The sequence below is a fragment of the Mycetomoellerius zeteki genome, unplaced genomic scaffold (assembly GCF_001594055.1).
Source record: "Mycetomoellerius zeteki isolate Tzet28-1 unplaced genomic scaffold, Tzet1.0 scaffold202, whole genome shotgun sequence".
Taxonomy (NCBI): Eukaryota; Metazoa; Arthropoda; class Insecta; order Hymenoptera; family Formicidae; genus Mycetomoellerius; species Mycetomoellerius zeteki.
Genome location: NW_017256980.1, coordinates 618,339 through 638,304, shown reverse-complemented (window position 1 = coordinate 638,304; position 19,966 = coordinate 618,339). Strand labels below are relative to the sequence as shown.

At 34.1% G+C, this 19,966-nt stretch overlaps 1 protein-coding gene and 1 pseudogene across 1 annotated transcript; one reads left to right on the top strand and one right to left on the bottom strand.

Moving 5' to 3' along the window:
* Nucleotides 1-515: 515 nt before the first annotated feature.
* On the top strand, nt 516-7,739 carry LOC108722406 (retinol dehydrogenase 12-like; annotated as a pseudogene).
* Nucleotides 7,740-12,615: 4,876 nt separating this feature from the next.
* On the bottom strand, nt 12,616-16,841 carry LOC108722367 (uncharacterized). The gene is made up of 2 exons (XM_018447437.1): nt 13,554-16,841; nt 12,616-12,705 (listed from the first exon to the last, which is right to left on the bottom strand). The coding sequence occupies exons 1-2, from the start codon at nt 16,839-16,841 to the stop codon at nt 12,616-12,618; spliced, it is 3,378 nt and encodes a 1,125-aa protein (XP_018302939.1).
* Between the last annotated feature and the right edge of the window lie 3,125 nt (nt 16,842-19,966).

The following is a 19,966-nucleotide window of genomic DNA, read 5'->3' as shown; positions in this document are numbered from 1 at the left end:
TTTAAAACTTCACAATTACATTCGTTAAAATGTTGTTGAATCGATTCTGGATTCAAAGTTACGAAATATTTATTGCTTAGGATACTATTAATAAAAATGTGGCGACATTGCACAATAACTCAAAAAAAAAGGGTGGTAATGTGGCCTTCCATAAAAATAGTCTTAAAATATCAGTTTTGTTTAGAAAACAGTATTTGGTTATAAAATTAACAAAAAAGTAAAACATTTTTAAATGTATGCAAATAAATGTATATACATTCACATAACTTCTGCATATAAGCTGCTCAGTACTAAAAATGTCAGTACTAAAAATGGTACACGTAATATAAACTATAGATTAACAGTAGAGCTACAATTATCAAATAACTATTTTGATATGAAAATCTCAAAAATGAGGTCGTGAGTGATCAATATCCATAGAGGGCCACGTTAGCAAAATGCCATTTATCCTGTGTGGACTTCTATATATTATACTATTAAATTAATAACTTTTTACATATACAATATGAGCTTACATAAAATGAATCTAAAATGTATTCGACACATGCGTAGATACGATAGGTTCTGAAGGAATGTTGTATATCTGTCTCGTGTTGGAATGTTGTGCGGCTGTTCGCTGCAGCGCGCGATATTTACCGTTCTCTTCACTGTCCCCTACTTTACTTCACTCTCTAGTTTCCAGCGTGATAACCGTACAGACAGTCCATAAGAACATGAACATACGAGCGTGTGACTAGTCAACGAACGTCATCAAACAATAAAATCGATCGTGAATTCAGTGAAATTGATAGTGAATGAATTCCAATAGAAATAATCAATAGCATATTGATTGATCGTGGATAAAAAAACACTATAAAATGTGGTTCTTGAATAAAAGGTGTACAAGCAAAACACGTCTTCATGGCAAAACTGTTGTGATAACCGGAGCGAGTAGTGGTATTGGCAAAGAAACTGCTAGAGATTTATATGCGAGAGGTAATTTCACTAAAATGATAATTTAAGTTATATTAAACTTTGAAATTTAAATAGATATTTTATATAAATGAAATATAAATTTGTTATTGATTAAAAGATAGTGCCAAATTATATTTATTATAATAATATGTTCGTTATTGCTTTGCAATTATACGAGCGTACACTATAGCCAAAGATACTCTATGCGGGTTATTAGCATTACCGTGTTTTTAGCATTGCTAATGCCATTAAAAATTGCTAATGATATTAGCAATCCTGATAGTCAAATGAGTTCAAGACGTCATGTTACTGTCAGTCATTACAGTAGATGTTGACAAACTAGGGACAAGGTGCTTCCTCATTATGTGTAAAATATTGCTCACGTGAATAGCCCTCACGTGAATTCTAAATTTGATGATAGCAAGTTGATAGCATCTTGATAACATGTAAAATATACGTGCCATTAATTTGCCATTATGTTGCCGGCACGATAATAGTATATATGAAATGCGATTTCATCGCGTACCGTCATTTTGCCATCGACATGACGCATTATTAATTCTCAACGCTCTTGAAATTTTATAAACTGGTCTATTTACCCTCAGGTTGCTAATTTAGTTTACACATAAGATTCTTACGTCAGCAAATATCGCAATTTCACAACAACTCATGTAGTATATTAGTTTGTCTAATATGCTAAATCACGCTTGGTTACCCTGGCGAAAAAGTTTTACGAAAAATTACATAGATTGAGATAAGATCTTAAAAATTATTAATTTTTCATAGATATTCGTAGTGGGACGTAGAGCGATGTTGTTTCTTTAAAAAACCTACAAATCTCCTCCACTCTCAAACAACGTCATTCTATATCTCACTACGAATATCTACGAAAAACTAAGAATCTCTAAGACAAACAAACCTCACTCTACGTTCCACTACGAATTATCAACGAAAAATTAAGAATTTCTAAGATTTTATCTCAATCTATGTAATTGTTCTGTATTTTTTCCAAGGTATCTAGAAATGGATAAAAATACGACAATAAAAATAACCCGCAAACCTTCTGATAACTTTGAAGATAATATCCGTGAAAGTTTAAAAAGCGTACACTGTATCTTTTAATACTTTGTTACATAATAACCTATATAACAATATTTCATGAGAGAAACACTATATTCATTCTTTTACTGGAATAGGCTTTTTTGGTCATTCTTTGCTTTAAAATTCTACAAATTTTTTTCACAACTCTATAAATATTATAGATTCGGGAAGTTTTCTTAAGGATTTTTAAAAGATGGTGTTGCAAACATATCGCATTTTATGTTAAGTTAAAATTTCTTACATATTCTGAAAAATAATATTTCAACTTACATATTACAGCTTGTGCATTCGAAGTGTTTATTTCGTACAATTTCGAAAATAGCTGAAAGTGCATTTGTAACAGTCTGATGTTCTATTTCCAAAATAGCAAAAATGATAATCAGCATTTTTACTATAAGGGCTCAGACAAAAGATTCGAACATGTTGAATACTCGATCTATTCAAATAGTTCGAAGTTTAAAAAAATGAGCATCTAATTCGAATATTTCGGACAGTTCGAACAGTTCGAGCAATGATCAGTATGAAATGTCAATTCGTTATGTCTGAAGTTCGGACGGTTCGGACAGTAAACAAATATAGTATGCCTTAGAAACAAAAGAGCAGTTAAATAAAATTCCTATATTTATTGATATTGTTCTACAAATATCCTGAGTCATCCTGGATGTATTCAGGATGATCCTGAGGACGACTTGTGATGTCTGAGTTCGAAATGTAATAATTCCGAACTTTCAGCTCTGAAGTGGGTTAAAATAGTTCAAACATATATTCAGTCTGAACTATTTAACGTTCGAACTTAAGATTCAAATTGTCCGAACTGTCAAATCATCTGATGTTTCCGAGTACTAATTTTTACCATTTGGAAGTAGAACATCAAACTGTCACAAATGCACTTCTAGGCATTTCCGAAATCGTACAAATTAAATATTTTGAATGCGTAAACTGTAATATGTAAACGTTACGGTTAGAGTGCTTGAAGTTAGTGATGCATTTCGATACGAAAATTTCGGAATATCATCTCAGAACTTCTCATGTCATTAAAAAAAAATAAAGCCGACGGCACACGATGCTTGTTTTCCTGATAGCTCGCATGCGAGGCGTTATACTAGCAGCCGTGCTGACTACGCTGCTAGAAACATGGAGTACTGCGTGCTGCCGTGCGTGCTAGCATGCTAGTTTTCAATGATAGATCTGGTGCTATTTTTCTTACGAGATTTGCTGCTAGGTAGGTAAAAAATTTAGGATATACACAGAAGGTAGCATTCAAGGAGAAGACAATATGTAATGTATGTTTTACGTAGTAATATTAATAAACATATAAAAAAGTAAGAATAAATTTGTAGAAAAAATGGAAGCTATTAAAAAACAAAGGTTAGCTGCGGTTGCTCTTATGTTAATAGCAACTAGAGAATGGGAACAAAACAAAAAAATAAAAAAAAAATTGAGCAAAAAAGTGGTTAATACGTAGAAACATATACCCAGTGAGAAATGACAATGGAATCGATTCGACGTCGATTCGATGATTTCGACGTCGAATCGACATCGATTCGACATCGATTCCATTGTCATTTCTCACTGGATAGCTTAAACTACCCTAACAATTAATGCTGCACAAAGAATTCAGATTTGTATAATATATATTAACATATATTAATATATGTATATATTATACAAAAAATAAATCATTAAAAAAAAATATATATATTTTTTATGATTTATTTTTATCTTATGTATCAATATAATTCTTATATTATTGTATATTACATTTTACATGTATACGTCTGTATATTGTTCATCAAGCATCAAGCTAATTCGCAAGTGAGTTAACAAGTGTGAAGCCATGACTAGCAGCACTTCTTCACAGCAGTAAAAAAATGAATATCAACAAAATTATGAATTAATCCTCGCGTGATTATTCACGCGCATATTATATGTTTATTTAATTCTTTCATGAGTAATGTTTATTTCCACAGACTTATATAAATAGATTGCTGACTTAATATAATAGAAAGAGATGAATCTGATTCCGAGATGTCTTTGTTTAATTCCCGCGTGTGTGTGTGTGTGTGTGTGTGTGCGTGCGTATGTGTGCGTTCTGTCTGTGAGTATCGTGTGAATTTCCATATAATTTCCATATAAAAAATATAATTTATACATGTGTGAGTGAGAGAACTCAAATATATCGCTGCCCAGCGCTGTCTTCAAACATGGAGGCGAAGTTGGCAATTTACTTATAGAAGTCTGTGTTTATTTCTTATTCTGATATTTCTCCGATTTTTTCGAGACGAAATGAGAAGAGACGAGACGAGAAAAAAATGACATATGATATGATACGATCCGGGATCGCGGATCTATCAGTTAAACCAGCAAAAAAACAAGCATCATATGCCGTAGGCTTTTCTGGAATTATCATAGGTCACTTGTTTTTCTCGTCTCGTCTCTTCTCGTCTCTTCTCGTCTCAAAAAAATCGGAGAAATATCAGAATAAGAAATAAACACAGACTTCTATAAGTAAATTGCCACCTTTGCCTCCATGTTTGAAGACAGCGCTGGGCAGCGACATATTTGAGTTCTCTTACTCACATATGTACCATCTGATCAAATTTGACCCGGACTGGTCCATTTAAACCGCGCGCGTAAATTGAATCGGTAAAAATTTTTTTTTTCTAGATTGGTACAACCTTCTCTGACATTCGTGTGAAGTTTGAGCGGGATACGTCAATTAGTGTGTGTTTGGCAGCCATTTGTTTACGACGCAAAAAGTTTGTCTGGCGATTTTTACTATGGAAAAAAAAATTGAACAACGAGTTTGCTTGAAATTTTGTGTTTCCAGTGGAATTACGGCTACGGAATCATTGAAAATGTTGCAGAAAATATTGAAACTAATAATGTGCGTACAATTGACAAAATAATATTAATGGTTTTACACCAACCTTTGATGCAAGATCGCAAACTTATCTTTATAATATTAATCGCAAATCTATCCTCGCTTGTGAGTTCATTGGAGGCCGCCGGAAAAAAGAGGAGATCGAAACAAATTCCGCTAGGATTTTGCAAGTTATATAATGTGCTGCCTTATATAAATATTTCGAATAAATAAAACAAGATAGTCAATATTCTTGAATGTCTCAAGATAAAATTCGGGAATCTTGAGAAACGAGAATATTGACTCATCGAGACGAGAAAATTGTATCAATCATTTGTTTTGTCGAGACTAAATCTCGGTATCGGTATTTTCTCGTCTCGCTCGAATGCATCACTACTTTAAGTATAATACAAGTATGATTTGATTATACGTATATATAATAACAAGCATGAAGATATCATATATCATAATCAATATTTCAAGTAGTGTCGCAAGTAGTGCCTCAAGATGCTAATACGGATCTGTGGTTCTCATTATTTTATGATATATTAAGACCGTACTTAAGATGGTTTTAAATATGAGAACGCACTATGAATACCCTGGTAAAAGATTTGGATAGCTCAGTTACACCCTCAGCTGTTAATGATGGTGAAATGAAGTTTTAGGCAAATGATAAAATAATAAAGTCACCCACAAGATGATAAAGAATCATTAAAAAATGGCCAATTATTGATAAAAATACATTTAAATATTAATAATTAATATTTTATTTTACTCTTAAAATCTCTATAAACTTTTTGAACAACTTAATAAAATATTTTTAAATACGCTAGTATAAATAGTATGTGCATTTAGGTGCTAGAGTAATTCTGGCTTGTAGAAATATGGAAAAGACAAATAAAGCAGTTGAAGATATAAAAAGTAATCCACCTTCAAGGTAAATATATAAACTTGCAATACAAACAGTAACAACAAGAATTAATTAAATTCATTAATATATGCTTTAATTTTCTCTGTTTCTCTTTATAAAATATTTATTTTAATTGAATTTTTGTATATTGAAAAAAATGATGTGGTTTTTAACTTTATGGCTATTTTTAGATTCAACAAAAATGAATACAAAAATAACGCTGGTGAGCTTGCGATGTACTTTCTGGATCTACGTAGCCTGAAAAGCGTGAGAGATTGCGCTAAAAATTTGCTGACGAACGAAGCAGCTATTCACATACTTGTAAATAATGCTGCTGTGGCTGCATATCCAAATGAGAAAACGGAGGATGGAATTCAAACGACACTACAAGTCAACCACCTTGGTCATTTTCTTTTGACACTTCTACTATTGCCAAAAATGCAGAAGTCTTCTCCCAATTGCAGAATAATCAATGTCTCATCAATTGTACATATTTGTATGTAAAACGTTGTAAAACGTTATTGTAATTTAAAAAATGAAAAACGAGCGTTTATTATATCTAGGACTCTTGTTTAAAGTACAATTGTAACAAAAAATCTTATTGTAGTTGCTGACATAGACTTCGATGATATTAATTTAGAAAGATCTTATGCACCATTTAAAAGTTATACACAAACCAAATTAGCGAACATTCTATTCACCAAGGAACTCGCTCGTCGATTGAAAGGTATGCTAAAAAAGGAAATATTGTTGCAAATTGGAAATTATGTTTATTTTATATACTTCTTTAATCTACTTCTTTTATCTATTTAAGAATTGCTGGTTGATTGTTAATGATTTGTTATGTAATGAAAAAATATGCATAGAAGATAGATTCTTACACAAGATTTTTATTTATAGCAGTAAATATTCACGGAATAAATGTGTATTCTTTACATCCTGGTATTATACCAACTAGGATATCAAATACAGCAGTAGTACAATATTTCGAGGTGCATCTTTTTGTTTCACTGCATTTGCGCAATTGCTTTATAAAAATGCTGAACAAGGAGCGCAAACAACAATACATTGTTGTGTAGATGAAGAGATAGTCAATGAGACCGGACTTTATTACTCGTAAGAATATATTATATTAAAATAAAAATAATTTTATAGTTTTAAGAATAAATCAAATATAAGTAAATTGTCTATATGAGACTCCGTGATTGTTAATATAATATTTAATTAATATATTTATAAAGTGATAAGATAATTCAAAAATATTTAATTGAGATGAAATGAGTCAAAGATAACGTTTTTGGACATTTTCAACATTTTTTAGCAAAACAAATAAGTACTTATTTTAAACAAATCCTACGAGCATCTGAAAATACAAGTACACCTCAAGATCTTTCAAATGAGTTTTTATTCGTGATAGTACGACTTATTTTCATCAAGTTATGCCTATTTGAATTGTTGACTTTCTGTATAATTACGCAGTTCAACAAAAAATAACTTTTTTCTTTTTGAAGTGCCCCGAAAATTTTTTTGCGATGAATACTATGTCATCGTTAGAATTTATATAATATATCAAGATGAATAAAAACCACTCCAATTTACTAAAAATCCTGATACACTACGTAAATTCTTACGACGGCATCGTGTTCAGCGCGAAAAATCTTTGAGATATAAACTATTTCGAAGGTATTTCGAAAAAAAACTTTTTTGATGAACAATGTGTATATAGTTATATTCAATTTCATATTATCTTTTTTTATATTTAGAAATTGCGATATTACTACTCCATATCGAAAGGCAAACGCGCATCAATACCCCGAAAAATTATGGAATGTATCCTGTCGACTTTTACATCTGGAACCAGAAGAAGATTTTACTATATTTTTGGAAACTGTTTCACGTCAAATACTTTAAAAAATTTCTTTATTCGTGAACGAATTTTGAATAAAACCTTTTCTATTTTTATTTTTAACAGATTAAGGGCCGATGTTTTTTCGGATAAACTGTGTGATAATTCATCTAAAGGATAAAAGAAAGAAAGAAAGTACAAAAGAGAGAGAAAGTGAATAAGTTATTTATATAAATTATATGTATAATGATGTTATTATTTAATGGGTCAATTCTAAGCAGAATCGTAAGATTCGTAACGTATTCTCGTAAAACTTGTATATAAGAACTTATGACTAGTATTCTAATTTTATGCGTATGTAACGATATTTACAAATAATCGTACGTAAGACATACGATTATATATATTTGTAAATATCTACGATTTCTTGTAAATTTTATGGCTAATAAGAAGCTGTCTGTCAAAATATCGTATAAAGATATAAGCACTTAAAAATTCTTATAAGTCTTACAAGAATATGTTACAAGCCTTACGATTCTACTTAGAATTTAGGCATAAGAATTTTATTTACAACACTGGATTTATGTTCTTGAATTTTACATAATTTTAATAACAATTTATTGTTGAAGAAATTTCTTTGTAATAGTTTTTAGTCTTCTTAAGATAGTATTCTTATTAGGAAAAGCCTTAGATCTTTTTTTTTTTAATAATTGCAGCTTTGTTCATTCAATCTTTGTCGTACAAATGAAATTCAAAGGCTTTTATTAACAGATATTAGTCAAATGCAGAAAATGTATAAAAGTAAGACATTTTTTATTAATAAATAGATACTACTTTTAGTAGTATTTTACAGTGTCACGAATAATTTCATTAAACAATTATTATTGCATCAGCCATCGTTATTGAATCGTGTTTTGAGACTTCAAGGCCATCACGAGAGTTACGAAATGCAAATTCCAATTCGGATGAGGAGAAATTGAATGTAGAACCTTTTGAATTGTCGACCGAGCGAATAATCGAATGCCTTAAATCCCCGTCTGGAAAACTGTGGTTGACAGCGCGCTTGGACTTGATTTAATCGAAGCTTGAGAGATGAAGCGAAAGAATTTGTCTGCATTCGCGTTGAATCAAGATAAGTCGTCATATATTAATCTGTTCCATTAACATTCGCGAGTGAATGTCGGCTTTATGACCGATTCAAACTAGTGAATCGCGATCCGTCAAAACGCCTTTTTCGCGGGCACGATGAACTTTTGAGAGGGCTATATTGAACGATAAATCGTTGATGTATGCGCTACGGCGATACGTTCCGTCGCGTATAACGACGACTGCAGGAATTGCGCCACTCATCTTGCATGTCACGTTCAGAGTTGGTGCATCGAGATAGTCGGCGAGAAAAAAATTGATAGGCGTGACAAAAAAAAACACCGATATTCCGGTTAATTGTTTTTGTATTTTACATATGTATATGGCTTCTATTCTATTATTATCTTATAAGGATATTCAAATTAAGGTAAAATTAACCCTTAGTACACGCGACGATTCTCCAATTCTTTTGCATAAGGTTGTGTATATAAAAAATTGTATATAAATATTATAACTAATTATTTGATGTTAGTTTTTCAAAGAAAAAATTTACAGGATAATGATCTAATCATGTCTACTAAGGATACATTAATTGAGAAAGAAGTTGAGTATAGAACAGAAAGATTTAAATTCACAGACTCTTATTTATTCACAGATAGACAATGTTTGACAAATGTAAAATTACATTTATTATTTTTAATATACAATAAGTACGAAATTGCATTTTTGCTCGCATTCTTTGCTTGTAGCAAAGAAATTGGTTTTTTTTATCAACGATGTCTGAAAAGCATGTTAGACCACAATTTGCATACTCATGCTGTCCGCAGACAGAAGAAAATGAGTTTATTACGTCCTTGAAGGTCAACTTTGTAGAGAAAGGAAGAGCACCGGACGACCGAATCTCGTTAAGGGCGAGTCTCGCATTTACCCCCGGCTACCCGAAACGTACTTCCACGCGTTGAACAATTTATTGCATCTTTCTTGCGCGTTAAAGCGTACTATGAACCGCATACCTTATGCTTGGTTCCCAGCTGGGTTGACTCATAAATCGTATAGCTGTCTCCTTTGCTCTCTCGGACTTTCGTCCTCTGATCCTCGATCCACCACGGTCACTCTTTTATATATATATATATATATTTCTTATACTAGTCGGAAGACTCCTTCGTACACCTTCAAGTGCAGCAACGTCCAAGCTTGTTCTCATCGGTTGTACGAGTTCTGCTATCTCTACTCGCTCGCGCTGGTTATTTGAATCTTTACTTCATGTGCCTTACACGAGCTTTTACCACTTGCTTTTACCCTTCATATGTTTACGAGCCGCTCCATTACAGATACGAGTGCAAGCTGCATCGTTATATATTCGTAACATTTCATGCAGTACTTTCCAAACAAGAATAATGTTTGTGTTAAGGACTAGTCCATATTAACGAAATATAGTTCTGCGTGAGATTTGAAAAAATTTTTTTCATGGATTTTTGAAGACATAAACCTATTTTTCATTACATTTTAAATATCACATCTCATAATCAATGAAATCCTATATTAATTGGAGATGAAAAATATTTTAAGCACAAGTACCGCTATAAAAATGTTTTTTAAAAATTATGTAAAGGATTATACAATTTTAATACTTACAGTTATTACAATTTCTATTTTAATGAGGTACAGTACAATTATATTATCGAATATCACTATGATAGAGAAAAAAGTACAATTTATACAGTTATATCCGAATGCCAATATCTTTCTTTAGCGATTTGAATTTGACAAAATACAATAAATTATCTGTATTCAGAGCGTGTTTTACGTGATGCAATTGTTACATATAAAAATAATATACAATTTCTAATAGCCAAGATTTGTCTTTGAAAATGCTGGGTTCTCCTTTGCAGTGAGCCTTTTCTGACATTTCGCAATTTCGTTATGGAATACGTATACATATATATATTTTGTTGAGGACTATTCAATAAGCAACAGCAAACATTGCGAACACAATTCGATATAATATCGAATAGAGCATAATTAGTGAAATTGACAGTGAGAATTCTAATAGACAATTATATATATCGTGAATAGAGAAGCATCATAAAATATGGTTCTTCAAATTCTTTTTCAATCAGACGTGTACGAACGAAGTACGTCTTGAAAACGGGTGATAATAGGAGCAAATAGTGCTCGGAAAGGAGATTATCAGAGATTTATACGCAAGAGGTGATTTTATTCAAATAATGTTTTTAATAAAATTTAAGTTATCCTAAATCTTGAAAAAATTCAAACCTTAAAATTACATACTATATAAAATAAATAGGATATATGTGTTATATATATGAATATATATCTATTATTTTATTTTAAGTATATATAGAAATTTCGGATGATTTCAAGCAGTATAATCTATAAGTTATATATATTTTTGAGGTTATTCAGATAGTATTATTATAATTTTAAGTAGTTATATTTTTATAGAATCACAAATAATTTTCATCAAGCATTTATTCATTATGTAACCTACATTTATTGGATTGAGATTGAGACTGTCACGAGAGTATTACGGAATGCAAATTCTAATTCAATCGAAGAAAAATCGAATGTAAAATTTTTTTGGATTGTCGACTGAGTGAACAGACATCATGTGATGAAGTAACGCATCACCAATACCAAAATATTGACTATCGATGATGAAATATTTGTGCTTTTCACGTATCCCTATTTCGGGACCTGCAAATTATCCTTCTGCACCCTATATTCCACCAGGAATGAAATATCACTCCCTCTGGGAGAATTTGATATACCGAGACACGTGCGCAAACCCCATTACATCACGTTTACGGCGACCACAACGCAGAAACTTGATAATTACATTACGTCACAACCCTCTTTTATGACAACTACATACATTACTGAGAGGCATGTGATTACAGTTTATTCCGACAACGCTTTTACATGTATGTAAATAATTCAACTTTATCAGCGATCCGGTTTTTTATAACTCATATAATAAGATGCACAGCTTGATGTATAATGCTATGGAAAATTACTTTCGATCTCTGTAAATAGCTTACATAAATAGCTTATAATAAATGAATAATGATCTTGATAAATCTATTCTATATTTTGATAAGTCTTATTATATAAATGTATAAAGAAGAATAATTAAACAAGCTGAGATAAACTAAAGCGCGCTAGTGCGAGAAAATTAATGGACTGAAATTAAATATTGTTATCATAATATTTATTTTTAAGATGTGTATAGAGTATATAACATTTAGTTTAATATTTTATATTTATGCGCTTATGATTATTTAAGATCAATTAATCTTAAACATTATTAGAGATAATTCTAATTCATAATTTTTAGAGCCATGATTATATTTATAGCGCCATGCTTATAAATGACTACAAACAATAGCTTATAAACAGCCAATTATCGTTTTTCAATAATTTTGTAATGGTTATTGGTTTTGATTCTGCACAATATTATAATTTCATATTTATTCTATTATAATATATTATAATTAGCTTGATTAATTTCGTTCACGTTGTCGCGATTCAGGAAGTTAGAATTCACGTTGTTAAATAATTGTCCATTCATTGATAACGCGGTGATACATAAACATTGGAATCGTTGTTAATGGCAATTTGGTATATATTTGTTACCAGGTTAAAATAAAGAGCCGAACGAAACGAACAACCGCGATTATACACAGGACATGTAATTACCGACAGAGCCGCGGATTCGTCGCACAGGCTATCGTATAGCAGCACGTATATAATTATTGGGTTACTGTCAGGCATATCTTGTCGGCGAGTTTTATCGCGATTAAAACGAGATAGAGTTTGTGGCGGCAAAAACAATCAATACGATACCAATGCATCGTGTGTCAATTCACCGAGATTGAATTTCGACCGCGGACAATCTCGCTTTTTTCCGACCATCGTGAATCCCTAAAATGGATAAGTGTCAGTCATACCACACAGTTAATTTGTTAAGTCGATTACAAGACGAATTAAGAGGTGACAGTTAATGAAGTAATAAACTTATAAAATTCTGTCAATTATTTTAAGATATATTAAATAAATATTACTATTTCAATAATATACGAGTATACATAAAGACAAAAAATGTTTTTAAAAATTACTTTATGTTTTCTTATATTTTTACTTTATATTTTTTTCCATATATTTAATACAATGTTATATTTTTTTTCAAATTTTTTATAGAGGCATTTCCATTTAAAGAAAATATCTTTTTCAGAATTGAAGAAGAAAAGCAAGAATAGTTTATAAATAGATCATAATTGTTAACAATTTCCTTAATACTGGAAATTAATTAACTTGTAGCGTATTGTCTGTTATTAATGTTAATATATATTAACATCAAGATGATAACATACAGTTGAATCACTAACCAATTGATAAATTAGCATTTATTTATTTTGTTGACGATTCATTAAAAAGACTATTTTATTCATATAATTCATATCATATTCATATTTTTTTCTTAGCGAGATCCATCGAACTATCGCAATTTACTAGCCTAAAGCCCGATCTACATAAGACGCAGAACGCGGTTCGCAGGTCGCAAAACTAGGAATTAACCTAACGTATTTTAATCATAGTATGCTTGTAGGACGCAGAACGCAGGAGTTGGAACTTTCTGCGTCCTGCGTTCTGCGTCCTACAAGCATACTATGATTAAAATATGTTAGGATAGTTTCTAGTTTTGCGACCTGCGAACCACGTTTTGCGTCTTATGTAGATCGGGCTTAATATAAAAAATTACAGTCACTCACCGTTTTCAGCGTCTCAAAGTTTCCTCTCTTCAACATGTCTATTAGCCTCTGATGTTCCATTTCCTCCTTTGTCATATACATCTTCTTATTCTTCAACTTCTCGTTTTCATAATCGTCGCACAAGATATTATGAAAATTCACCTGCTGTACGACATGATCCGGTTTCGTTTGCTCGACGGGATTTTCCGGCAGATCCTGCTCAAATTGCAAGTTCTTAACGAGAACTTCATTGACCACTGCACCACGTTCGTCGGCATTCTTTGTCATTTCTTCAATTACGCGGTCTTGCAACTTTTCACTGTACTGAAGTTTATTCTGAGAAAGTTCTTCCTCAATCTTCAATCTCGAGTCTTTCTGACTCTCCAGTTCATCGACAGGAATTGTAGCGGTTGACAAATTGCTATTCTCTCGCGAATGGATCGTCAGTTGTTCCTGATCTTCTCGTGATGCGTTCTCGTAAACGCCCACGAGATCTTGGAGAATTGTAGACTCGTCTAGATTTTGTCTAATCTCTTCGTGACCTCTGGATTCTTTCATCTCTGGAGATTGAGACCTGATACTTGATTTAACGTTATCTTGGCAAGATGATTGGAAAGTAGCAAAAGTTCTCGCGGGTTCATTAAAAACAACCTGCTGCTGTAGATTCCACTTAACATAAATTGGATTTTCCTTTCTCTTGTCTGCCGATTCTTTCGATTTACCGTTTGGCAAACTCTTCTGCACCTTCAGACACTGCTTCAATCCGATTTCCGGATATCTACAGTTGTTTTCGCTCTTTCGATCGTCCTCCTCGATTGTTTCGAGATGTTCATATCGCAACTCGTCAATTTTGTCGAACGTCTCATCCTCGAGCGTCGATGGCATTTCTTTGACAGTTGATTCTCGATCTTTAGAAACGCCGACTTTTTCACCGTAAGGCGACGTTTGCAGAGAAGGTCGAAGAATTGATTCAAGGTCATCTGCGTGGATTACTTGTGGCTGCAGGCTACGTTCGTAGATCCTCTCCACGTGATCGGGAGAAGCATAACGCGTGATTCTAATGGACGGAACATTTTCGCAGACAGTAATCTTGGATCTTGTAGCATTCTGCTCATTTGGTTGTTGCTGCGAATCATTGATCGTGGTGTAAACTCGATTGTTTGGCTTGAAGCTGGAGGAAGGTGTACTAATTGATATATTCGCTCGATCTTGCGATCCCGTATCTTGCGAAGATACACCAAGATCTTTGCGCGGCAGGACCAGTGGTCTTCTGGTCTCCATCGACACTCCTACGACCTGTTGACACCTGTTTCGCGGAGTACGTGACTCTACTTGACCTTGAAGAGCTCTAACACGAGCACTAACAGCTGAGCCATAAATCGGTTGTTCGTGTCGCGATTGATCGATCGATCTAGGCTCCCTTCGGACGTCGCTGCAAAACTGAAGTCGGCGTCGCGGCGATTCGATCGCGACACGGTCAGATTCCGCCGACGAAGCGATCCTCGAGCTACCTCGTGAATAGTTTGCGGCGCATCTCGCCGACACTTCCGTCGATTTACAAGTCGCCTCGACCGTTTTATCGGCAGCGCCGGGTTGCGGCGTCAGCCTGCTTGCCGTAGCAGCCGGCCGCCCACTTTCTCCGTCCTTATTTGGTGAGATCGGGTCGCCTTGGTCACTAAAGCTGCCTCCAAGCAACGGTAGGCCCTTCGTGGGGCCCGGCTCGTAAGACGGGTCCATCTCCTTCTTAGCAAGCGAGTGCGTAGCCGCTGCCGCCACACTGTTTTCATCCACTCCGTTTCCAGAACGCTTCGACGACGGCCTTCTGTAGGAAATAATTGATGATGTCGTTGTCGTTCCTGTCGTCATCGACGTCGTACCGATAGACATCTCGATCATCTTCGAATTGCAGTTAATAGTTGTCCTACTGTGATTAGACTCACTCATCGCCTTCGTCAAATTCATAATCCTACTCGATGCCGTAGGTTTCTCTTCAAGATTCGCTTCGACACGTCTGGACTTGAAACTCGAACCAAGAAGTCCTCTCTGAGGGATCCTGGAAGCTGGATTCGAGTCACCAGATTTCGATGATGCGATATTCGATTGAGCACTGAAGCCATAATCCTGCTGCTTACTCCTCACCGCCAAGTACTCTTTGTACGTGCCTTTACTGGTGTTCACACCGACGTTCACCTTCTCCGGCCTGACGCGCTCCAACCGGCGATTCACGCGAGTCAGATCGTCATAACTCGATGAGGTTCCTCCATTCAATCTGTCCTTCGCTTCGTCGGTCGATGTCCGAGACCGCGAATCTTGACGATATCTTCGCTGATTCTTCTCGGCGGTGCTGTTAGACCTCGTCAAAGGTTTTTCACGAGGAGTTGCCGGGAAGTTTTGGCTGTGCGCTTGATTCAACCATTCGTCTACCCTTTTCTGGACTTCTCCTTTACGTAGTAAGATCTCAGGCATTTTTGAACGACTGCTCTCGATTGCGTCCATTGTAACTGGCGACGAAACACAACAAGTATCTTGTTGATGTCCTTTGTTAAAGTCCTTCTGTCTATCCCGTGAACGCTGTCTCACTTGAGTCTGCTGATTCACCTTTAACACCGCTTGAATTTTTTCCCTCGTTGGAATAGATTTAGTTTGAATCTTCGCACTGGATCTTACCTGCTTCGACTTTACCTGCTGCCGTTTCTGCTGATCCATCATTATTGCCTCGAAATTCGTCACGCTGATATTACCAACATCACTGAGGTCCGACGATCTACGGTAGTCTAGATCTTCGTATTCATCCAGAATATTGTTCACCGATTGAGTGTCAATCGAGCTGATGCTCTTCGACTTATTTCTCGCGACGCTCTCGTCGCTGCTCGAGTAATTGGTCTGTTGCTGCTGCTGACGCTCTCGGCTGATCTGTCGCTTGGGACGTAGCTTCGGTTTCTGATATTTTATCACTGCGTTTTCGAAGTGCGACGAAGCCTCTTCGATCTCTTCGCTTTGATCCGTCTTCGAAGCGGACGATTGACGCGCGTAACGTTTCTGAGACGACTCCCGCCGATGATTGAGCATCTTGCCGTCGTCAGACATCGGCAAGTCCCGCCTAGCAATTGCCGATAAACCGGAAGCCCGGAAGGTCGTGAAGTTCTGCACGTTCCGCGAACACGTGTCCTCCTCGGCGTTCGTCAACCTTTTCGACGTGATCCATGAAGTGATCAGGCGAGAGGCGCCGCCGTCCACATTGATTGCATCCTCATCGGCCAAAGGAATGTTGCTGCCGACATTGGATTTTGAAATTATTTCATCGTTCATCTTCTGTCGGAAAACGGCATTTTGGTAGTATCTTCTCAAAGAAAATAGGAACGAATACTGATGACTCGAAAAGATCCTGAAATAGAAATATTTAAATATATAGATTCTGACAAAAATGTTTGAGAAGAAAAAGAGAAAATAATTAATAGCTGTTTTATAAATTTAAGTCTTTATAAAATTATGTTTGATATACTGAGAAAAATGTTCTAATTGTACCAACAAGAAGTACAAAAAAAAACGAATTCTGATTATATGAGTCAGAATTTTTTCATCAGAATTCTGATTATTGTAATTGAATGTTTAATAGCTTTAATTGATAAGTGTCTGATTTGTATAATATTATATCTTTCTGGTTGAATCTACCAAAATTTTAATTAATGCAACTAAACATTTTACCAGTTTAGAATTTTGAAATCGTGAAAGGAAGTTTAAAAGTATTTTGCAGACGATTTTTTCCCAAACATCAAATAATTTTTCCTGGCATCATATATAATATTGATTTGTCCCGGAATAATGATTCAACATAAAAAATCTACATTTTCTACATAGACAACTATATTGTTTAGAAGTTTAGATAAACTGAGAAAAAACTAATTAAATTTTAATAAATATTTCTTTAAATAGTCCTAGCGGAATATTTACTAAATGTAAACACATATTTATTAAATACGAGAACCATTAGTTTGATTTAACTATAATTTTTGTCATTTATCTAAATATTTATTTACCGTTGTTATCCTGGTTTCTCTCTCCTATTATAAATATATGTTATCTTTAGGCTACTCCTAGTATTTCATTTTTACTTTAGTATTTTACTTTTATTTTGAAACTTTATTTTTATTTCTTTATCATATTTTAATTTTGAAAGGCATGTTTAGTTCAAACCAATAGATAGATCACGTTTATATACCTTTATGCGTCACACATATTATTTACCCTAAAGAATGTCTAAGATTTTTTCAAAGAAGCCCTTCTATAAAATAGTAAATAATAGCGTATATTAACATTATATTGGTAATAGTGTATACTACATTAGCGTTTAACAGTAAAATAGAAATCTTTCTGAATGCGAGGACGAATATCTTTTTCTTCTTTTTTTTCTTTCTTTTTACTTACAGTAAAATTAAACCAATTTTGGATATATGATTCGGAATGTAGTGGATTCGCCTCGCATAAGGATGTGAGTTAAGAAAGACCGAATTTTTATTATAAATTATTAAAACTCTCAACCATTATCTATTAAGACTAAACTCGTAGAGTGGGGAGTAGGGCTTACGCGGAACCTTGCTACCTTATCTTAAGGAAACAAGCGTGAGTATAGGTTCTATCAAACCTTGATGAGTGTTGATTAGTTCTGAAAGGACACTCCCACACTCATTTCCAAAATATAAAAGGAGCTGCCAAAAGCAGAAACACACCAGAGTAGAAGTAGAAACCCATCTAGTACAGTCAGAAATCAGTTAGATCAAGGTGAGAACTATCCTCGCGTTTCGTCAGAAACTCACTCGTATGTCCTTTCTATTGTTCTGATTTTATTATTTTATTAAACGAAAATACTGAATCAAATCGACTGAAACCTGCATCTCTGCTCTGCGTCCCATTCAATTACAAACATATATACATACGAGTATCCGAGATTGTTGTTGCGACTGTCGCTGCCAATAGCGTGACTCCCGTCTTATAGCACTTCTTCGGAACATTGATAATTCCTTTGTATATTACCTCGATGCCTACTAAAGGCGGACGAAGACAGCAAGAGAAGAGATTAAGATTTCAAATAAAATCAGCTCTCATTTCAAATCACGATCTTTTCCCTTATTTCCAAAAATTAACGCAGTTATTAGATCAAAACAAACCGGCAGACTCAACCCGCGAACGCGTATATACTCTCAAGAAATTGGAGATCAATCTCACGTTTCCTAACTACAAGGACATTCGAAAAGCCGATTCACATAGATTCGCCTATAAGCTTCGTAATCTTTTTGGCACCGGGTTCAAAATTACCCTTCCGAATAATTATCCAATACTTCCTAGTGAACATTCTTAACTGCACAACTTGATCTCCGATCCTCGGATAAATTGCTTAAATGCATTGACCCTAAAACGGAGAAAATTTCAATAGTAACGTGACGTAATACCGTAAACATTCCGCTAGGACTATTCAAAGAAATTGTTTATCAAAATTTAATAGGTATTTTTCTCAGTGTATGAAAACACGTATCATTATTTAGACGTGCACGGTTATTTCAGATACACTGAGAATGGAGAAACTAACGCAATTTGTCAACTAATTTTATCAGCCCTGATAAAGTAATTATCTACGTAAAATAAAGGAATTAACTACGTAAAATTTTAAGTTAGAAACTGCTCCCCCACGACTGCTTGCATACGAGTACTAAAAATTACCCACTAGAAACGTTCATGCAGGAACTGTTCCTGCAAATCCAACGTAATAAAGTCTCAAACTCGCAGATGCGTGACGTGAAGCGAAGAACGTTCTCCTCGTTAATTTTTCAACCTGCACGAAATTTACATGCGTGCGCCGCTAAATGATACCGCTGCGGCTGCATTTCCGCTTGAACTCCATATGCGCATTATGCGCCATTTTAATTTGCGAACACAGACTATTGTTTTACCAGTGAGTCAACAAAGTCACAATAATTAAATGACAAATGAAAGGTTGGTGAAATGATTTCCGCAAATCTTGGAAAAAAATCTCTGAAAAATTTCTGGGAAAAATCTGTGGTAAAAATGTATGCAATTTTTTTAGACACCCATCCCGTTATTGTCCAATATTCTCATTAATTATAATAGTATACTGTGTAGAAAATGGACAAGAACTTGATAGAATTTTATTCAGAGTGGCTGAAACTTTTCCTAATAAAACTTTGGACACCTACCCAGTTATTACTATTAAGTAGATTCATTAATTAAAGTATTGCGTAGTTCATTTATTGTCCTGTTTTGTTCAGTAAAAAGTATTCAGATTTTGCGCATCTTTTATGCGCAGTAACCGCGGACAGAGCATTACATGTTGATTAGAATCCTAAGTAATTTTACTTCTCATTTATTAAATAGGGTTAATATAATTCCTTTGAGTAACTGCTAAAAAATGCGTAAAATTT